We start from the raw sequence: 18,829 nt of genomic DNA, 5'->3' as shown, positions 1-18,829 counted from the left end.
GTGTTTCTATACAAACAATTGATATTTTTAAAGACTCCTAATTGCCACCTAGAAACATCTGAGAAAGAAGAATTCTTTATCTTATGTAAGTTTTCCTGGTTTGCAGGAGAGTCCCTGTACAGTATGGCTTTAAAGTCTCCTCCATAATTTTGGACTGGTATCTTTGTTCCATTCAGTTTATAGTCTATTTTCTAACCAGACTGGGAACTCCAGATGTCAGTTGGGAGTTTTACAAGATCAAAGGAAGACTATGGCCCTGAGAGTTCATCTGCTCTTTCTGCTTATTCTTCTCCTGAAGTTATAATCTTCTGTTTGTAGCACTGAATTTTGGTTGCTGTAGAAATACATGCAGTTCAAAGCATTCTATAAGATATCAGCTGCTTAGTAAAAAAGAAAAAAAAAAAAAAGCAGAAAAGCAGTTCCTAGAATATAATTTGTGTGTCAGAAATCTGCTCTGCTTGCTGTTTATATCCTAGTGATTGGAAAATTCAGCTCATTTAATCAACTGAGTTTTAAAGGAAGCCTTGAAGCTGATGAGATAGAACTGGACTGCTAGGTAGGCTGTGCAGACAAGAAGTCAAACATCACCTAATGAATGTATCTACAACCTCCAACCTCCTTATCTAGTGATCTGCTCTTTCAGCTATTGCACAGAATTCATACCAAAACCCTGCAACACAGTGATTTCCTCCACCCCCCCAAGAAAAAAGAAAGAAAGAAAAAAAAAAAAGGAGAAGGGGAGCTGTATCCATGATCTGAAAACATGCTTTCAAGCCTACATTGCCAAAGAGCTGTCTGACAGAAGAGAGAAAAACTAGAATTTTATCCAGGGAAATCAGTTGTTTTAAAATACAATTCATGATCACATGCTCCTCACACACATATATACCCACAACTCTATTACTAACACTAAAGTGGAAAACAAATGGATGTTGAAAGAGAGTCAGTCAGACGGTGTTTTGTAACTCCTAACATGAAAACTGGGATTCGTTAACATTAAACAGCATTTGTATTTCTGATACCACCACCAGTTTACTTACATGTGAAATATGCTTCTATACAACAACATAAACTTCACAGCAAGCCCTTTTTTTTTTTTTACATTCATTAGAGCAGAAGTTTCCATTTGTCTTTAAATTACAACATAATTTTGGTCTGAGATTGCTGAACACACAGGTAAGCCAACAATAACAGTACAATTTCATTTCACAGTGGTTCTCTTAATATAAAGTTCATTTACTTATCTTTGCAAAGCATTTCACATTAAATGTTAAGTTTCTAAGTGACTTCCTTTAGAACCCCATTCAGATATTTTCCACCCTCTTGTCTTTATATGCTTGGCAGGTATATTTTCTGATTAGAAAACAAAATGGGAGACAGGCTTGTTTTATCTGGTTTTTTGAATTTTCTGCTGTAGGAAGTAAATGTCCTTCATGAGATGTTGAAGCCTTCACTGCACGCGCGTGCGCACACACGCACACGCACGCACACACACACACGCACACAAATTGGGGGGCAAGTCCAGGAGCCTAAGCAGCCTACCACCAAACAGAAACAAAGACATTGCCAAAAAGTCACCTTTAGAAGGAGGGAGGGAGAGACAGAGAGAGAGAGAGAGAGAGAGAGAAAGGAGTTGAGGGCTAGATGTCCCAGGAAATGCAAATAAAAATGCACCATCCAGAGTACGTATTTACAAAGTAACAGAAAATATAAACATCATTGTATTGAGAACCAAGTCAAAACACCAGGAGGAGCTAGATTCAGATATTGCTTATGTGGTGTACGTATTTTTTTTTTCAACAAAACAGATTGCCTCTTAAAAATAAACAAATGATCACTCAAGTCAAGTCAATTATTGATTGGTTTCCTAATGATGAAGCATGGCTTATTTGACCACCATCTTACTTGATTAGAGGGTGTAGCATAGCTTTTTTTTTTTTAGATGTAGTTTCCTTTATTGATTTTGCAAAATCTCAACAATTGCACATTTCAAAAGTTCAGGTTGATTTAGAATAAATATACACATGTGGTTTTACCAAAGACTATTTTTTAAAAAGTTCCTTAAGCCCTTTGAGGGGTACAGGTGTCTTCACTACGTTAGTTACAACAGTGTGTGGGCAACACAAATGCCTCATTCAATCCTTAACATTGATTTTGTCTTTAAATCCAAAGTCATGTCAGGTTGTCTGTAAGAGAGAAGTTATGGCAAGAAATATTTAAGTGTCATCAGCACAAAGGCTCCGGTCCTTAAAGCTACCTTTTGAGGCAGGAGCATTGGAGAGCAGGAGGGGCGGGACCCAAGGAGTGTGGCCGTGGGGGCGGGGAGGGGGAAGGTTTGCCTAGAGTGGGGGCCCAGGTGAAGCTGCTGCAGACGGAATTAGCCATCAGAGAGCTGAAGCCGTAACAGAGTGACTACCTTCTCTGGCTGCTTGCATTCCTTTGAATGCCAGAGATGTGGGAATGTCACAGTTGTGGGGGGAAAGTGGTGTGCCACTGGCATGCTGCCACCCATGTCCAGCCACATAACCAGAAGGAGAAGCGCTGTAGGTCATGTACGGTGATACTTGAGTGGGATAAGGAGCCATGCTGGATGCTGACACGAAACTGCTCACCGCTGGGAGACCATTTGGTGCCTGAGAAGAGAAAGAACAGAGAAGAGGTGAAAATAATCACATTACAGTTAACATTTCACAGGTTCTTAGAAAGAAGCCAAATGAAAATTCTGGGTCGTGGTAGCTAACAATGTTCACAGTCCTGCTAGTTAAACAAATATAATGTCCAAAGACAAGGCATTACTCTTGCCAAAAGATTATGAGAAAATTCAGTCTTTACTTTTGCTCCTGAGAGTGATCGGAAGGAAATGTGAGTGAAAGAGAGAAAGAGAGAAAGAGAAAGGAAGAAAAAGGGAAGGAAAGGAAGGAAGGGAGGAAGAAAGAGAGAGAAAGAGAAAAAGAAAAAACAGTGATTAAATACTATTGTTTGTTTGTTTATTTTTACCAGAGCACTGCTCAGCTCTGGCTTATGATGGTGCAGAGAGTTGAACCTGGGACTTGGGAGCCTCAGGCATGAGAGTCTCTTTGCATAACCATTATGCTATCCACCTTTAAATACTATTACTGCTGGGATCTGTGCTGTTTTCCATAGGCTTTGTCAACTGTTGGTGTGCTTGAGTTTTGTTTGGCTCTTGTGTTGAGGCATTTGTAAAGATCCAGGCTGGTGAAGCTTTGTGTTGACAGTAAAGAAGGACACAGAGTGTGAGCTGTCACTTTGGAAACTCAAAATGAACGTGGCCTTTGTTAAAGAAAACATGAATCCTCATTTAAAATGCCATGTTGAAAATACTCATTTGGAAAAAGGACTTGCAAACTCAGGTAGTTTGTTTTGGAAAGGTTTTAAAGTAAAGATTGGAGATGTTTTTTTCCATAGCTATTTGATCACAAAGGAAACTGCCTGTTCAAATATAAAAGAACTGTATTGGTGTGGTTTGGAAATCAGAGAAGTTGCTTGCAAAGTTTTGGGGTTCTGTGATGTGAATTTCTAAAAACCACATGGATAAATCTCTTGCAGTAAATTTTAAATTATGAAAGTTAAAATAGTTTGTAAACAAAATGTAGAAACCCTGGCAGGCAAATCTGCCTAGAAACCAGTGCTCTCTTGGCATCCAATAATTATTGTTGGTATTGTTACTATGGACAACACCAAAACACCCTGATTTTTAATCCTGATTCTGGCATGAACACCTAACATCCTTCTTCAAGTCACTCCCACCACCCCCTCAAACCCTCACCCCTGCTCAATTTCTACATTATTTATGAATATAGATGAAATTATTTCCTGGTAAGGATAGATACAAATGAATTACCAAATCAGCATATTTCCTACTGAAACTACAATGTAAATAAAAGGATTATTATTCACAAAATGGACTTAATCTTCAGAGGTCAGTCAGGCAGACATGTGCTATATGAGATGCCTTTTCCAACTGTGTCTAGAAGCAGAACTTGTTTTCTGTTTTATCTTTCACAATCACTTTATTAAGGAAATGTTAGTGGACAAGAAGGTTGGCGTAGGGATACAGTTTCACTTCTTCCCAGAACTGTGTCCCCTTCCCTCACTCACCAGATTATCTCACTGTACTCCCAAGCCCCTGGCAACCCCCATGCTGCTGCTTCCCTTTGAGTTCATGAATCTGCTGCAAAACACCACAGTTGATGAATCCTTTGCCCTCGCGCTTTGTTTCTGAGTTCCCACATTTTAGTTCACCTGGTTATTATTTTCATATCTGCATCTATGAGAGTGCAATAGTGGGTCTGAAAAGCTATTTCCCTCTATTCAGAGTAATACAGAGAGCAGAACATATACATGGCTGTCACTAAAGTCTCACCCATGTATAGTTAACACTCTCTGTATATGGCTAATGGGTTTCGGATAAAATGGGAATAAAAGTAAATGTTTCCTCTTGTGTGCTTGAACTAGAAGAACACACACCTTGTATTCCCTTTGTCAGACTGCCCGTTCTTTGAAAGCTATGGAAGTGGGAAAGAAGCCAAGGCTGTGGGTGTAGGATATCTTATGTTCCAGGTACCAAGAGTTATCCAGGGTTTTTTTCTTTTTAATCACAGGAGGAATTATGAGTAGTAACTTGTTTTTTTAATTTATTTTTATTTTTTTATATTTATTTTCCCTTTTGTTGCCCTTGTTTTTTTTTTGTTTTTTTTTTTTTGTTATTGATGTTGTCATTGTTAGATAGAACTGAGAGAAATGGAGAGAGGAGGGGAAGACAGAGAGGGGGAGAGAAAGACAGACACCTGCAGACCTGCTTCACCGACTGTGAAGCGACTCCCCTGCAGGTGGGGAGCTTGGGGCTCAAACCAGGATCCTTACGCTGGCCCTTGAGCTTTGCGCCACATGCACTTAACTGCTGTGCTACCTACTACCCAACTCCCAGTAGTAACTTGTTTTAAATTACTAGATTTTCTAATAATCATAAGATAACATATAATGTCTGCAGCATAATGTCCAATTGAAACTAAAATGTATTACAGGAGGCCAAACTGTGATGGTGTCTCATTGTGGGGGCGAGGGGCCAGGTGCTAGAGGGCTATCAAACTCAGAGCCTCTTATATGTGTGGAATGCACTTTATCAGCCAAGCTAGTAATGCTATTTTTTTTTTTGTAACAACAACAAAAACAGAAATGCATCACTGCTGAATATAAATGAAACCATACCTTCTTTTCAGACACAAGACATGAGATTAAGGAATTCAGCAATTTACTCTGCAACAGTGACTTGTATCTAAGAAGTCACCACTCCTGCCTGATTTAGGATCCCTGCAACAGAGTATACTTCTCTCCTGAGCAAGTCAACAGTAGTACAATTTCGTCTCAGACTAGAGTATCTTCTTGAGAGAGACCATCTGGTAAAAGAATCTCTCCTTCTAACACTTGGTTTTCATTGTTAGAGCCTTATCCTGTTTCTTCTACAAGCTATCTGTTGCCCCTTTCTCAAAACTGTTCATTAGAGAATGGCTCAAAAGCTCTCAGCAGATGAGTTATCACACTGCAGGGAAAAAAAGAACAGGCCATTACATAATGATTTGATTTCTGATTGTCGGAGGATTTTTGCCAGGAACTTGGAAAAAAAAAGTCTGGAAAGGAATCATCCTTGGGTCAGTATGGGAAGTACTTGCATTTGTAGTTGACCCCTCTTCCAGTCTAGAATTAGTTAAGAAATTTTACCATTGATGCCAATATGTATCAAAAATCATAAAAGAGAAATGTTATGGCTAATATTACCTGACAACAGAGAAAAACTTTTACTCGGGAGTCGGGCTGTAGCGCAGCGGGTTAAGCGCAGGTGGCACAAAGCACAAGGACCGGCATAAGGATCCCTGTTCGAACCCCGGCTCCCCACCTGCAGGGGAGTCGCTTCACAGGCAGTGAAGCACGTCTGCAGGTGTCTATCTTTCTCTCCTCCTCTCTGTCTTCCCTTCCTTCCTCTCTCCATTTCTCTCTGTCCTATCCAACAATGACAACAACAACAACAATAACTACAACAATAAAACAACAAGGGCAACAAAAGGGAATAAATAAATAAATAAATAAATATTTTAAAAAAACTTTTTCTCAACATTTTATAAGTACCTCTAGTTAAAATAATTAATTTTGCAGCCCGGAGGGGGGTGTGTGGGGTCTGGGTGCAGTCTATAAAGTGCTGGAGTCTCAGACCTGAGGGCCCAGATTCAGTTTCCAGCATTGCATGTGCCAGAGTGATGCTCTGGCGTCCTCTCTCCTTCGTCTCTCTCTCTCTCCTCTCTCTCTTTGACTCTCACAAGTTAACTTTACATGCAATAGAAATATTCTAATTAGCAAGTAATAATCTGTTGGTGATCCTATTATCGGAACTCAATTTTTCCAACCCATTCTTTTAGCTTTGCATTTCTTCCTATCGTCCAAAATCACAAATCTCTCTGAAATGCTTGCTTTGTCATATTGCCGTGCCTGCTCTCACACACTCACCCTTGAAGTCATTGTTCTTGGATGTGTTCCTTTTTTATTTGAGATTTTTCCACTGATCTGTTACATATTCTTGTAGTACCTTTATATGGACCCGCTTCTTTTTGCCAGATATTCCCTCCTGGAACACAGCCCTCAGAGAAAACGGGCTAAATACATTCTCATCTTCGCTAATGCTCCTAGCTTTTGGGGGTTGGGGGAGAGGAGGCAGAGCACTGGATGGAGGCCCACATTACCTCCAGGTGCCTTACTTATTCCATTACTACATTTGTTTGTCAAGTGTAAAAAACTCTACTAATTTTTTCCATAGTCATCGGATTTCTCATACATAAGGCACCAAACTTGCTTTTATGTTTCAATTCCTGTTAGTATCAAATTATTTCAAAGTTCTGAAAACAACCACAAAATATTTAGGGTAATTTTAGTGATAATAGAGCCCTCTGTGTTACAGAAAGGAAGCTTGGAGAGGATTAGCCTTTTTTCTTAAAATATTGGTATAAAAATGCCTTTAACCTTAAACAGTATAAAAATAGCTCTGAACTTGTCTCTAATTAAAATATGATCAAGATGGGTGGGGGGTGTATGTAATTTTTCTCTTTATTTTCAAACTTCTGATTTGGAAATTTAGAATAAACATGGTATTCATGTGAGAAGAGAATAAGCATTTTTAAAGTGTGCCAACCACCTTCACTATTCATGCATCTTAGTGACTCGATAAACACATCAATTTTCCCAGCATTAGTTTTAAAACATGACATTAGCATATAAATCTCTACTATGTAAAGTAACTTTTATTTCAGGAGTCAAACTTTCCACCACAAAGGAAAACAAGTACAGGTGGCCCTGATGTTTTTTTCTTCTTTCCAGCAAAAAAAAAAAAAAAAAGTACATGACTTTAACTTCCCAAATCTGTTTAATGCTCTTAGTTGAAGGGCATGTAATTAATCTGAAAAGCTAGCTAGACTGAGTAGAGACTACCAAATGTACACCATAAATATAGTGGGAGCAAACAAGCTCAATTACTCTATTTAATTGGACTGTAAATATGATTTATAAATCAACCAACACACGGAATCCCCAGGGAAGAATAAACAAATTTCCAAATGAAATCCCTGCAATGGGCATATAATAGAAATCTCAATTTTTTCAAATGACTTTACCGAAAGATTCTATAAATAAGACCTCAACTCATCAACTACTCTCTCATGCAGGCCTTCCACAAAAGCCATATGAATCCTTTCTCTCTATAGGAAATGACCTTTCAGCTCACTCACTATACAAAGTTACATACCCTGGAATTACTTGTGTTATTGAGTAATTTTTAGGGGAAGAAAAAAAATCAATGTGATCACACTGACATTAGAGGAAATTATAATGCAGCCTTGTCTGTTTAAGGTTGTCACAAGAATGGATGAAGGTATGATTTTTTTCATTTCATTTCCAAGTTTTTAGCAACAGAGATTTTCAGTTTTTATTGATATGTTCTTAAATGAAAGCTGACAAACTGTATTGGGCTATAAGCAGCTTGAGGACAGGGACTTGTCTTAATTATTCCCACAAAACACAGTTCATCACAGGCAGTTCAAAATGATTTTTATCCTAAGTTAATGAAGGTTTTTTGCTTTTTTAAAAAAATCAAAATATATGGTAGTCATGCTTTAAAAAAAAAAAAAAGAAAGAAACCCTTTATCACAGAACAAACTTTATACTTTAAGTCAGCAAAATGAGGAAAGCTAGTTGTTTTTTTTAAGTTAATAAAAGTTCTAGCCTAACAATTCCATAACTTGGTTTATAGTCATTCCACTTGTGCCCTCTCCCTCAAGGAAATGGAAATGCATTAATATCCAAACACTTGTGACCTGACCACAAAGGAAAGAAAAAAAAACTGGTGTGACAACTGCTGGGTAGTTCGAGGTTACAGACTTCTCTTCAAATTCTGAGAATTGTCTGCTCGATATTTTCTTAAAGAAAATTCAAACAACAGTGTCAAGTCCTCTTATACCTGCAATGGTTCATGCACACAGTGTTTCTACCTGGTCCTTATATAAGTGAGTTCACCTTGATCTTATAACAAACCAGATTAAGCCATAGATAGGGATGAGCTTCATATAGAATTGCAACTTCCATGCCAAGAAAATATTCAGCTATGGAGATAAATAGTTTTCTGACTGTTGTCTTACATTGCTTGATTCATTATGCAATGACCTAGCAAAACAAATCTGATAAGACGAAAAGACTGTTGTAAATATAGTTTCAACATTCATCTCAAAAGATCTTTCTTAATTAAGCCTACTTATCAGAACACAGATCTAAATATCTCTAGGTAAGAGTTTTTACCTAGAGACAATCGAGGAAATTTATTTTTTGATTCGTTTTGTGTTTCCAAAATGGTGTTAAAGTTGATGTAACTTTGAAAGTATATTCATTACATTTTTGTATTTTACATGACAAATTTTACTGATACATAGTTACTAATTTTGTTTTAACACTGATAGTGTAAAGCTAATCAGGCCCCCAAAATGTTCTTCATGGCAGAAAAACATTATAAACTTCAATAAGACTCTCTGAGATAGGCATATGTTACAATTTTATTCTCTATAAAGTTATGTTATTTTACACAGAATTAACTTTATTGGATGTGATTTTAAAAATCCACTGTAATTTTATTTATATTTTCAAGAGAGTACTAAGTCTATAAGGACAGAGAGAGAATTTAAAACAATGCACTAAAAATTATATTCAAGATTTAGAAATACTACCTTTATTTCAAATAGTGTGTAAATGAATCCTTTGTAAAAATTCAGATAAATCTACATCTTCAAATTCAGTACTTTTCACATTTTTTTTTTCTTTTCACATGTTTAACTTTGAACTTTTTTCTTATGTTCAAGTGATTGTAGACTGTTCTCCATATCTAACATCTGAATCTGTGGCTAATGTTATATTCAAATTGAAGTTCAAGGCAACATACTATCCCAAAATGCAGATCGTCTGTTTATCTATCTACCATTTGACTCACTTTAAGTACCAGATATGCAGTAGTTTTCTTTAGGAAACTATGTGCAGCCGTAGAAAAACTTCCAACAACTATACATATGCTCTTAACTCCTTAAATACAAAGGGGTCGACATGAGGAACTCTGTTATAATACTAGAAGATACCCACTGTGAGTGTACTAATAACAGGTAAAGCACGTTTGAATATGCTAAACTAGTGTTTTAAAAACAAGAGCTGTGTGCATATAGCTGAAATGTGCATGAAAGTCAGGCATCTTTTTTTACAGTTTCAGCTGATAGTAAAAACTCTAGATTACAGTAATCAGTAGGACCTGGAATCATCAATCACCCCTTTGTTAATTTACAGGTGTCCCCTGGGAGAAGATTATGCTCTGAGTTCTATGATTCTAAAGTCTCAATTTCCTCCTCTATATGTTAAAATGAAACTGGGATCATATCATATTGCACTATTCAATAGCAACTAAAATGCCCTGAAAGTGTTTTGTCAAAAAAAAAAAAAAAAAAAAATCTTTAGAGCTTTGTTTGCTAAATACTTTGAATGTTTGTTCATAGTACAAGATGGAAAAAAAAAATGTTAGCTGAGTTCACATTTTGTTGTAAAAACAACATATGCTGATAATATTTTTAAAAATAAAGTTGCCCTTTGAATATTGCATACTGGCAGAAGGCAAGAGAATTGCTGAGACTTGCTGCAACTCTATGTTTGTTTAGGCAGAAATATTAATGGAAATATGATTTTATCTTCAAGAATAGTCAATGCCTGCACTTCAGAACTGCTCACAAAATGATAACGTTCTACTTGCCAATTTAGCATATCTTCAGCATCAAGAACTATTGTGATCATTGTAACAAGGACAAGCGCTAATTTATAATTTAATTGGATTTGGGATCTTTTAAGTTTATAAATTCTACAGTGTTTAAATTATCTTACTACATGACACTGCACAATATTGGCATGTTGTAATTAAGAAATTTCCAAACTCCATTTTGGTATAGCTATCTTTTTTTTTTCTAAAAAACATGTTAATTTGTTCTCTTAGATTTTTAGAACAGTACTTATTTGGCTACTTTTAAGTTGTTGATTTTATAAATTAAGTGATATATTTAATATTCAGTGTCAAAATGTCATTTATTTTTAATCATTTTATTCTGCTATATTTTTATTGGAAATTATTCAGGTGAATGTTGAAGTGCCAGTATAAATTAACTCTTGCTAAACCAGTTTCAACTCTAGGTCTGTATTCAACTGAGTAAAAAATAATAATAATAATCACAACAATTTTGGATTAAGACAGTGTTCTACATATGAACTGGGTTTATGAGCTATCTGTGAAAAAGAGGCTGCTTTTTCAATTCTGTATTTCATGGTGTCATTCCAAAAAAATGATAACCTCATACAAATAACTGACTACCTATTAAATGCTTGCTACTAGGCCAGGTAGGCGCTTTGCATGCACTCACACTGTTTCCGACAAAATGCTATGACACCCTGTGACAGAGTTCTCAGAGCAAAGCATACACTCACAAGCACGCACAGAAAAAAAAAAAAAGCTTGTTTTTTAAAAGTCGGTCTCTAAGCAACATTGATCAGTATAGGTAGTAGATAATGCTTATAATGTCCCCTACAGTTGCATTGTCTTGCTGAATTTTCACAACATCTTCTGAGACTGGATCTATTCTCAGTTTTACAAATGAAAAAACAGAGGTTCTAAGAAGCCAAACAACATGCTATGGTGACAATATTGTTTAACCACTAAACATATCACCTCTTCCTTACAAACAGCAGGCCCTTTGTCAAAGAAAAGAACAACCTTCCTACAATTTCTCATGGATATTCTTTGCAGTAGAAACAGACCCAGGAAAGAAAGAAACTCTCCATGCTGTTTTCTGAAATTTTTGTTATGCAAGAGCTACAAAAAAAAAAAAACTTTTTAAAAAACAAAATAAAGGGAAGGGAGTTTGTTGGTGAAAATGGGGTTTGTTAGGGAAAAATAACAACTAGGATTTCCCCCCACATTAATAAAAACTATCAAATTTCCCTTCCACTTAAAAAGTTGAATTTGACAGGTAAGAAAATACTTAAACACTTCAAAATGGTAAAAAAAAAAAAAAAAAAAAAAAAAGATTTTTTAAAGCTTTGGAATTGGCGTTTACTATTAAGAAATATTTGTAACCCTACCTCAGATCTGGTCCAACTGCCTTAACATCCTTTGCTTTGCTGATTTGCTTATTGAAAATTTTGAACTCCTGGCTCCAGTTTCATGATGAATTTAGATTCAAAAACTCGTAGGCTTGTGCTGTTGTGGCTGCTTAGTTTTTCAGGAGGGATAGAGGTGGAAGAAAATGAATGTTTTACTTTTTCAACTTTTTTTTTTTTGGAAGTGGGGGGAGGGAAAAAAATTAAAAGGTCCGCAGCCAGTCCGTATAATTTGAGGTTTTTCTCACTAAGCTCCCTTAGGAGATTACAACATGACCTTCAGTGGTAACTTCATTAGGTTTATCTGGTGGGCCCCTTCTCACTCTCAGAGGATAGGCAGCTGTGTGTGTTAGGACCGTGGAGTGGGAAGCGAAGCGGCCCACCATGAGGACAGCAGCCAGTGGCCTCTGCTGCCTCTTCCAGGGCAGAGGGTGGAAGACATGCCAGCTGGTGCTGGTCAGAGAGACGCAGGGGGCTCCGCACGCCTTTTGCGAGCACCTTCCCCCGGGTCTCTATGCCTTGCTCGGCCTGCCTGAGCCTCCAGAGGCCAAGTAGGTTTGGGGGCACTTCCAGGGCCCGGCCTTAGGGAGCTGCCTCTGCCCCAGATCCCGACCTCGGGCGGAGGGGGAGGAGTCTGGCCTCTACTCTGCCCTGGAGGATCTGAGCCCAATCAACTCAGGGAGAGCAGAGGGTGGCCGACATAGCTTGACCCTTCCTTCCCTGGTGGGCTAGGAAAAGACCCCCATTCAGCAGCCACATGTCTCACCGCCTCCTCACCTGACCGTACTTGGCTTCTTGTTCCAAGGCTCCCTTCTCCAGCCCGTTCACAGCGTGCGGGGCAGTGGCAGAGAAGTTGTTGCGGCCTAGGCTGCTCCACTCCTCCACCTTGGGGCTGTGGTAGGAGGAGCTGTCGCTCACTCCTGGGGAGGAAGAGAAAGCATCCAACTGGAGTCCAAGCAGAGTATTCACCCCTACCCACCCCCACACCCCAAAGCGGATTCAAACCCAGGGTCCGGCAGCAGGCACTTGGGCTGACCTTGGTTGACACTGCCCCCCCACCTTGTGCTGGCCTCCCAGGCAGGAGTACGGTGTCCAGGGTCTAGTGACAGTTTGTAACACTGAGAAAAAAGCTCTCTCTGAGAGCTCACGCCCACCCCTGCGAGATATTTTTTTCTTTTTCAACAGACCTTAGATTTCCTCCCCCTCTTAGTGCACCACAAAGTCAGAAGAGTCAGAAAGTTTCTCTACAAACATTCCCACAACAGGAAAAAAAACAAAAAACAAACAAACCCTGAAGCTGGAAATGCTGTTCTCTAACCCAACTCCATAACCCTGGGACTGGCTTGGGTTGAAAAGGAAGAAGGGTGTTTTGGTCTACCCTAGTCATACTTGTGTTCAGAGACATCTAGAAAAAACTGCTCTGCTGTGGCAATCTGGTATTTAAGTCAACAGTTGGAACAAAAGATTTGCAAAATCCTTTGCAAACAAGTAGAACTAAAAGATGCCCACAATATACACACACAATATACCTGCATAGATTCCTGCCTGCGTGTACATAACCCCTGTGTGACTACCCTTGATACTTGAGCTCTACGTATTAAATATGCAAGGTCATGTGTGTGACTCAAGAAATAAGTAACACCCAAAAATGCCGTGAATGAGTATCACTTGTGAAGTTATGAATTTTTTTTAAGTGAAATGCTAAGAGGAGTAGAATCAAGTGTTTTGAAAAAGGAGTAAAATCGTCCGTTATTCTTTCCATTCCTAACACAAATGAAAAGGCAGTTATACAGTGTAAACTGCTTACCACAATGCCTAGGGTTGTGTATAGTGAATTGCTTGCATCTCTTAGTAATCAAGTACAGTTTTAGAGAAGAGAGGTTATGAAAACTATCAGCAATTTGTTTTTCTCTGTGGGCTCTAGGGATGAAGGAACAAAATTTGACAACGCTGCTACAACCTGATTGGATGCACTTCACAGGATGGTGGTCATGATTTTGTAGAAATCATTATTTTGTACTCTAAGACTTGTCAGAAAATAGGTTATGCTGTAAGCTGGCATTCAGAATCAACATCCACCCTTCTGAGTTGCTCCTTTGCTAACCCAGTACTTTCCTAGCTGATATTTGCTCTGGCTGTAGGATTCCTAGTTGAGAAAAGTTTTCTTTTCAACTCTGTCAGTCTTTTTTTTTTTCCCATTAAGGGTCCCCTTCTCCAAATAATTAGATTGGGTTCCAATTTGCACCAGGAAGCTGTGCTTTGCCTCCCCCCCCCCCCAACTTCCAGTTTCTCTTTGCCTTGCCAGACAAAAGACAGTTGCTGGGCACAAGTCTGAAGTTATCTTAAGAAATTGAGATCCCCCTGCGAGCCCCCAATTCTGCTGATCGTACACTTTCCCATGCACAGGGGCTTCCTTTAAATGTCAGTGAGGTCAGTTTATCCTATAAATCAAGGGCAAAATCTCTCCAACTGGCTGCCAATAAGGCAAAACCAAGCTCTTAGAAGGATCTTGTAAATTCATGGAAAACAAGAAGATGAGAAATCAGAACTCTGGCTTAATTGTGTAAAAAGATACTTTGTGCCAAGGTGGTGGTGGATTATAATTAAAAGAACTATTTCACTGCTTCTCCTATTTAGTTTTTTCCTCTTCAATTTTAAACCTTCTGACAGAGGAATTCAAGGGGGAGACTTGGTATCTCTTCATTATATTGATTCCACCATCTGGGGGCATTTTTACTTTCTTTTCTCACTCCCAGAGAAAGAAGTCGAGGCCTTTTTGTTTTGTTTTGTTTTGTTTTAACTGCTCAGTAAAAGAAAACAAACTTCCTACTGATCATGGGGGCTCAAGGAATAGTTGTTATCCAGTAGAAAAGACACTCATCACACCACAAGGTCAAGGGTGAGGATGGAAAGGAACTATGGGGTGGGCCGGTTAACATACAGGGGTTAATGTCCACTCAAGTTGCTGGAGACCAGGAGACCCTACGGGGAACCAGCGGACACTGGAAAAATGGGGGGGGGGGGGTCCGGTTAAGAGGGCAGCGTGGAAGTCCCCTGCATTTTTATCTAGTACTTAAGTGATTGCTGGTGACACTTTCTAACACATATTATTAGAAATGTATGTAAGTGTACATTAAAGTAAAGGAAGATTATATATATTCACATAAAGGAGAAAGGAAATAAAGAAAATCAGTGTGAGAATAAGCAATGCAGTCACATGCACAGAAAATGAAGTGAAGCATAAGAATGAAACCAATTAGGTGACATTTGAACTTCCTGCCTGAGCAAATTTAGCCTGATTGCCAGAATCCAAGAACACTGCCATTTCCACAGGGCGCCCGACTTCTCGCGGCCACAACAGATTATGCCCTCCCCCCCCCCCCCGCCCCAAACAAGCTCCCCGCAGCGGCGTCGGCAGCCCGCAGCCCCACACCCGCTCGGGCCTCCCGGGCTGCGCCCCCAAGTCCGGCCCCGGGCCGTGCTCTCCCTGCGAACGAGTCTGTCTGAGGCCGCCGCGGCGCAAAGAGGCGGGGTAGGGTGGAAAATGCGAACCATGTGTTGGAGATGGGGGGATGTTATGGGTCTGGGAGTCTGAGATGAGGCAGGAGACTGTGTGTGGCAAGGGAAGGAAGGGCATGAATTTCAAGTTAATGAGATCAGGACACCCACTACCACCACCACCACCATCTCCACCACCACCACCCGGGGAGGAGTCCTTCGGTTTCCAACTGAACCGGTTCAAGACCCAAGGCGCCTGCACAGGCATCCACTCGCCGCCTGGCCCTGGGGTCCTTACCTTGGTCGGTGATGGAACGAATGCCCAGGATGTCGGTGACCGAGTGTGAGGAGGGCCAGGTGCGCGGCATGGCCACCGAGCCGGGGAGGGCGGGCACCCCGGGCGGCGTGGGCCCCTTGGCCGTGGCTGCCGAGATAGGGCTGGGGTACGAGTAGATGTGGTTGTAGGGCAGCGCAGGCTGCGGCGCGGGCTGGTGCTGCTTGTACGAGTCGTAGTGGCTCTGCTGGGCCAAGTTGCCGATCTTGTTGCGCAGGATGCGGCTGATGGAGCTCACCGAGGGCACGTTGTACTTGTCACACACGCCGTCGGCCAACAGGCGATCCCGGATCTCCCAGGCGAAGATGCCGGGGTCCCTCTGCTTGTAGGTCCGGATGTGCTTCACCACGGTGGGGGTGGTGACCCGGGGTTTGCTGCCTCCGATGGCTCCGGGCAAGATCGAGCCCGTCTCGTTGTAGCGCGCCAGGATCTTGCTGACGCAGCCGTGGGACACCCGGAGCTGGCGGCTGATGTCACACGGTCGGATGCCCAGTTGGGCCAGTTCCACGATGCGAAGCCGGATGGCGTTGGGCAGCGGCCTCCCGTTGACAAACACTCCTCCCAGCTGGTTCACCTCCCCGAAGGCCGGCTCTGCAAAGACCAACACACGGCGCGCGGGGACGCGCACTCGCTGTTCGGGGAGGTCGCTGGCCGCTCGGCCTCCGCGCGCGCACACACACTACGCACCCGGAGGACAGGCCGACACGCCGACAGACAGACTGACACGCGTCCCAGACTACAGACGCGGGCTGTCCCCAGACGCGACGGTCTCGAGCCCAGCTGGACCGTGGGGTCAAGACCCGCCCTCTCTCATTTCCGCGGTGCCTGAGACCGCCACAAACAAATTGAGTGGCGAGGCGCTGAGCAGCTCCCAGAATTCAAGTCTCAGGAGCAGGAGGGAGAGGTGGGGGGGGGGGATGGCGCCGGGGGCGGGGGTCGGGTTTTGGCTCCTGGAACCCGCTTCTCTTAGCCAGTTCGGAGCTCAAGTCCTTGGAACGCTCCCCTCCCCCTCCCCCAGCCCCACTGGACCCCCTGCGCCCAGCCTGGGGACCTGCGCCCTGAGACAAGGTCTGGACGTAACTACCGGGTACTTCTTTTTCCCCCACCGCTGTTGAGTTTGCGGGTGAGCGGACACGAGAATAAAAAAATCGATCCCTCATTGGGGCCGCGGGACCTGCTGATGCCACCACTCCCTCCTCTCCAAAGGGGCATCAGCAGCCAGGCTGTAGGTAGCCAGGGTGCAGACGCAGCTGCCGTGCGCCGCTGACCCTTGGCGTGTTGCTACAACGTGTAGGAACACGAGCAAAGTCAATAAGGAGCGTGTGAGCGCTCAGGGGTGCGCGCCCTCCCTCCGCCTCCCGCCCGCTCCCTCCCTCCCGCCCGGCGCTGACAGCCGCCCTCGCCGCCGCTCACCCATCGCTCCGGGCAGGACACCCGCCGCGCCCCGGCTCCGCGCTCCCAGGGAGAGACCTTCTGCGCGGCCTCGGTGGCCCGTCCGGCCGCTGTCCCCGGCCGCCTCCGCTTCGCCGCGGGAGGAGGCGGCGAGAGAGCTAAAGGAAGAAGTAAAAGGAAGTCTGTGCCCTGATGAAAGAGGCTTGAGTTCTGCATTTCAATCTAAAGCAGCAACGTGGGCTGGGCTGCGCGGGGCCGGGCGGCTCCGTCTATCACTCACGAGCGACACGCCCCCCGGAGAGGAGGGTCCGAGGGCCAGCCGTGCGGTGATTGGTGTGGCCGCGCTGAGCGACAGCGAAGTCGGGGAAAGTCCTTCCGCCGTCCTTGGCAGGCTCTCCCCGCACCTGGGTGACTAAAGACAATCAAAAATAGGTGTTTGACACCTTCCCGGGGGCAGCGCAAACAGGCAGCAAAATCAGGCTGAGAAAATGCTGAATAAGCAAATGACATCCTTGGATCCAAATTTGAGAGACTGTGGAGAGGGATGGGGCTGAAGAGATATTTGGGGGAGCTAAAGACAGCGTCTAGGAATAGAAGTTAAAACTCTTGTAAGTGGAAGGTGGATACCACCGTCTTCGGGGGTGGTCGTGGCGCGTGTGAGTGTGTGTGTGTGTGTGTGTGTGTGTGTTAAAATAACTCATCATGAAGGTCTCCAGGGACTGGCAGGTGAACCACGCAGTCACCCACCTATGCCACTTCACTCCAAACCAGGTGCCAAGAGCGCAGGAGTAAGAAGGTAGGCCTTTCTTCCAGACGAGGAAATAGAACCAGAGGTGGAGACCACTGTTGTCGTCAGGAGGAGACCCATTCCCGGGTACCGGCGGCTACTGGACTCATCCAGAAGCTCAGGCCCAAACCCCAGCAGCTCACGGTCCAGGCAGGGGCTCAGCGGAGTGTGTAGCCGAGTTTCTTTAAGTTACTTAAAGTTATTTTCAGCCGGCTAAAGCGAGCGCACGGTCCACACGGAGGGTCGCTGAGGTTCTCACAGCGCAGTGCCCACGAATGCTGGTCCGCGGGTCCCACGCTTGCCCGGTTGGGGACACCTATGAACCCCCGCAAGGGGTAGGGGGAGGGGGCGTCACTTAATAGTGAAAGAATCAGCACATATATCCCCGCGTCTTCCCTTTAGTTACCCGAGGCCCCGCGTTTCTTCCTACTTCTGATTTTTCATTTCGTTCACTCTGAAGTAATGACACAATTGAAACGTGTGTAGCAGTCTTTTTTGGTGGCCAAAGCTATCCACGATTTTAGTATGGACTGTGGAGGTGGAGTGGGGGGGGCTGTGAATCAAAATTTAAATGGAAAGCCAGCTGGGGAAGGTTCTTCATGAACTTGAACGTTTGGACAGCTTCGGGTCAAGGATACTGACACTGCTATTGACAATCATACGGCTCTTTTTTGTGTGTGTGTGTACACAGGATTCATGCTGATCCTCCCACAATCTGCAGGGATGTGTGTGACTGTTCTAAGGGAACAGGGAAGTTGATCTGACACAGATTTCCATGGTGGTAAGCTACAAGAACCTGAGAAAATCTTATGATCCACTGGACTTTATTTTTATTATTTTTTTTTAATGAACAATCTGAGTCCTCAGGCTTCTGTGGTGGGTTTGCTCTCTCAGCATGAAGTTACAGGTCTGAGGGAGTTGAAAGACAGAGAAAAAAATGAATTCAAACTCTCTGAATTCCTTACAGTCGAGTTTTTGTGAAAAGTTCCACAACTAGAAATATTTCACTGCTTTGTCGGTGTCTTTCAACTATTTTTAACCTGTAAAATGGACTTGGACTTGCACTCAGGTCTCATAATCCAACTTTT

The 18,829-nt window shown here is 42.6% G+C and overlaps 1 protein-coding gene across 2 annotated transcripts; it reads right to left on the bottom strand.

Moving 5' to 3' along the window:
* Nucleotides 1-960: 960 nt before the first annotated feature.
* PAX9 (paired box 9) lies at nucleotides 961-17,123 on the bottom strand. 2 transcript variants are annotated; one of them, XM_060175442.1, is made up of 5 exons: nucleotides 16,976-17,123; nucleotides 15,527-16,153; nucleotides 12,508-12,650; nucleotides 2,417-2,633; nucleotides 961-2,186 (listed from the first exon to the last, which is right to left on the bottom strand). In XM_060175442.1, exons 1-5 carry the CDS (start codon nucleotides 16,977-16,979, stop codon nucleotides 2,173-2,175), a joined length of 1,005 nt encoding a protein of 334 aa, XP_060031425.1. In that variant the 5' UTR covers nucleotides 16,980-17,123; the 3' UTR covers nucleotides 961-2,172. The 2 variants fall into 2 exon arrangements, with proteins under 2 accessions (XP_060031425.1, XP_060031424.1); XM_060175441.1 differs by having other exon boundaries at nucleotides 961-2,633.
* Between the last annotated feature and the right edge of the window lie 1,706 nt (nucleotides 17,124-18,829).

This window comes from Erinaceus europaeus, chromosome 16, assembly GCF_950295315.1.
Source record: "Erinaceus europaeus chromosome 16, mEriEur2.1, whole genome shotgun sequence".
Classification (NCBI taxonomy): domain Eukaryota; kingdom Metazoa; phylum Chordata; class Mammalia; order Eulipotyphla; family Erinaceidae; genus Erinaceus; species Erinaceus europaeus.
The sequence above is the reverse complement of the archived record's forward strand: the minus strand, read 5'-3'. Positions and strand labels throughout refer to the sequence as shown.

What these genes read in the sequence shown, in the direction of transcription:
- PAX9 (XM_060175441.1), bottom strand. An exon ending in TCGTTCCATCACCGACCAAG is followed by an intron (nt 12,651 to 15,526) that starts GTAAGGACCCCA and finishes CTTCCTCCCCAG; the next exon opens with GAGTGAGCGACAGCTCCTCC. An exon ending in AAGAAGCCAAGTACGGTCAG is followed by an intron (nt 2,634 to 12,507) that starts GTGAGGAGGCGG and finishes TTCTCTTCTCAG; the next exon opens with GCACCAAATGGTCTCCCAGC.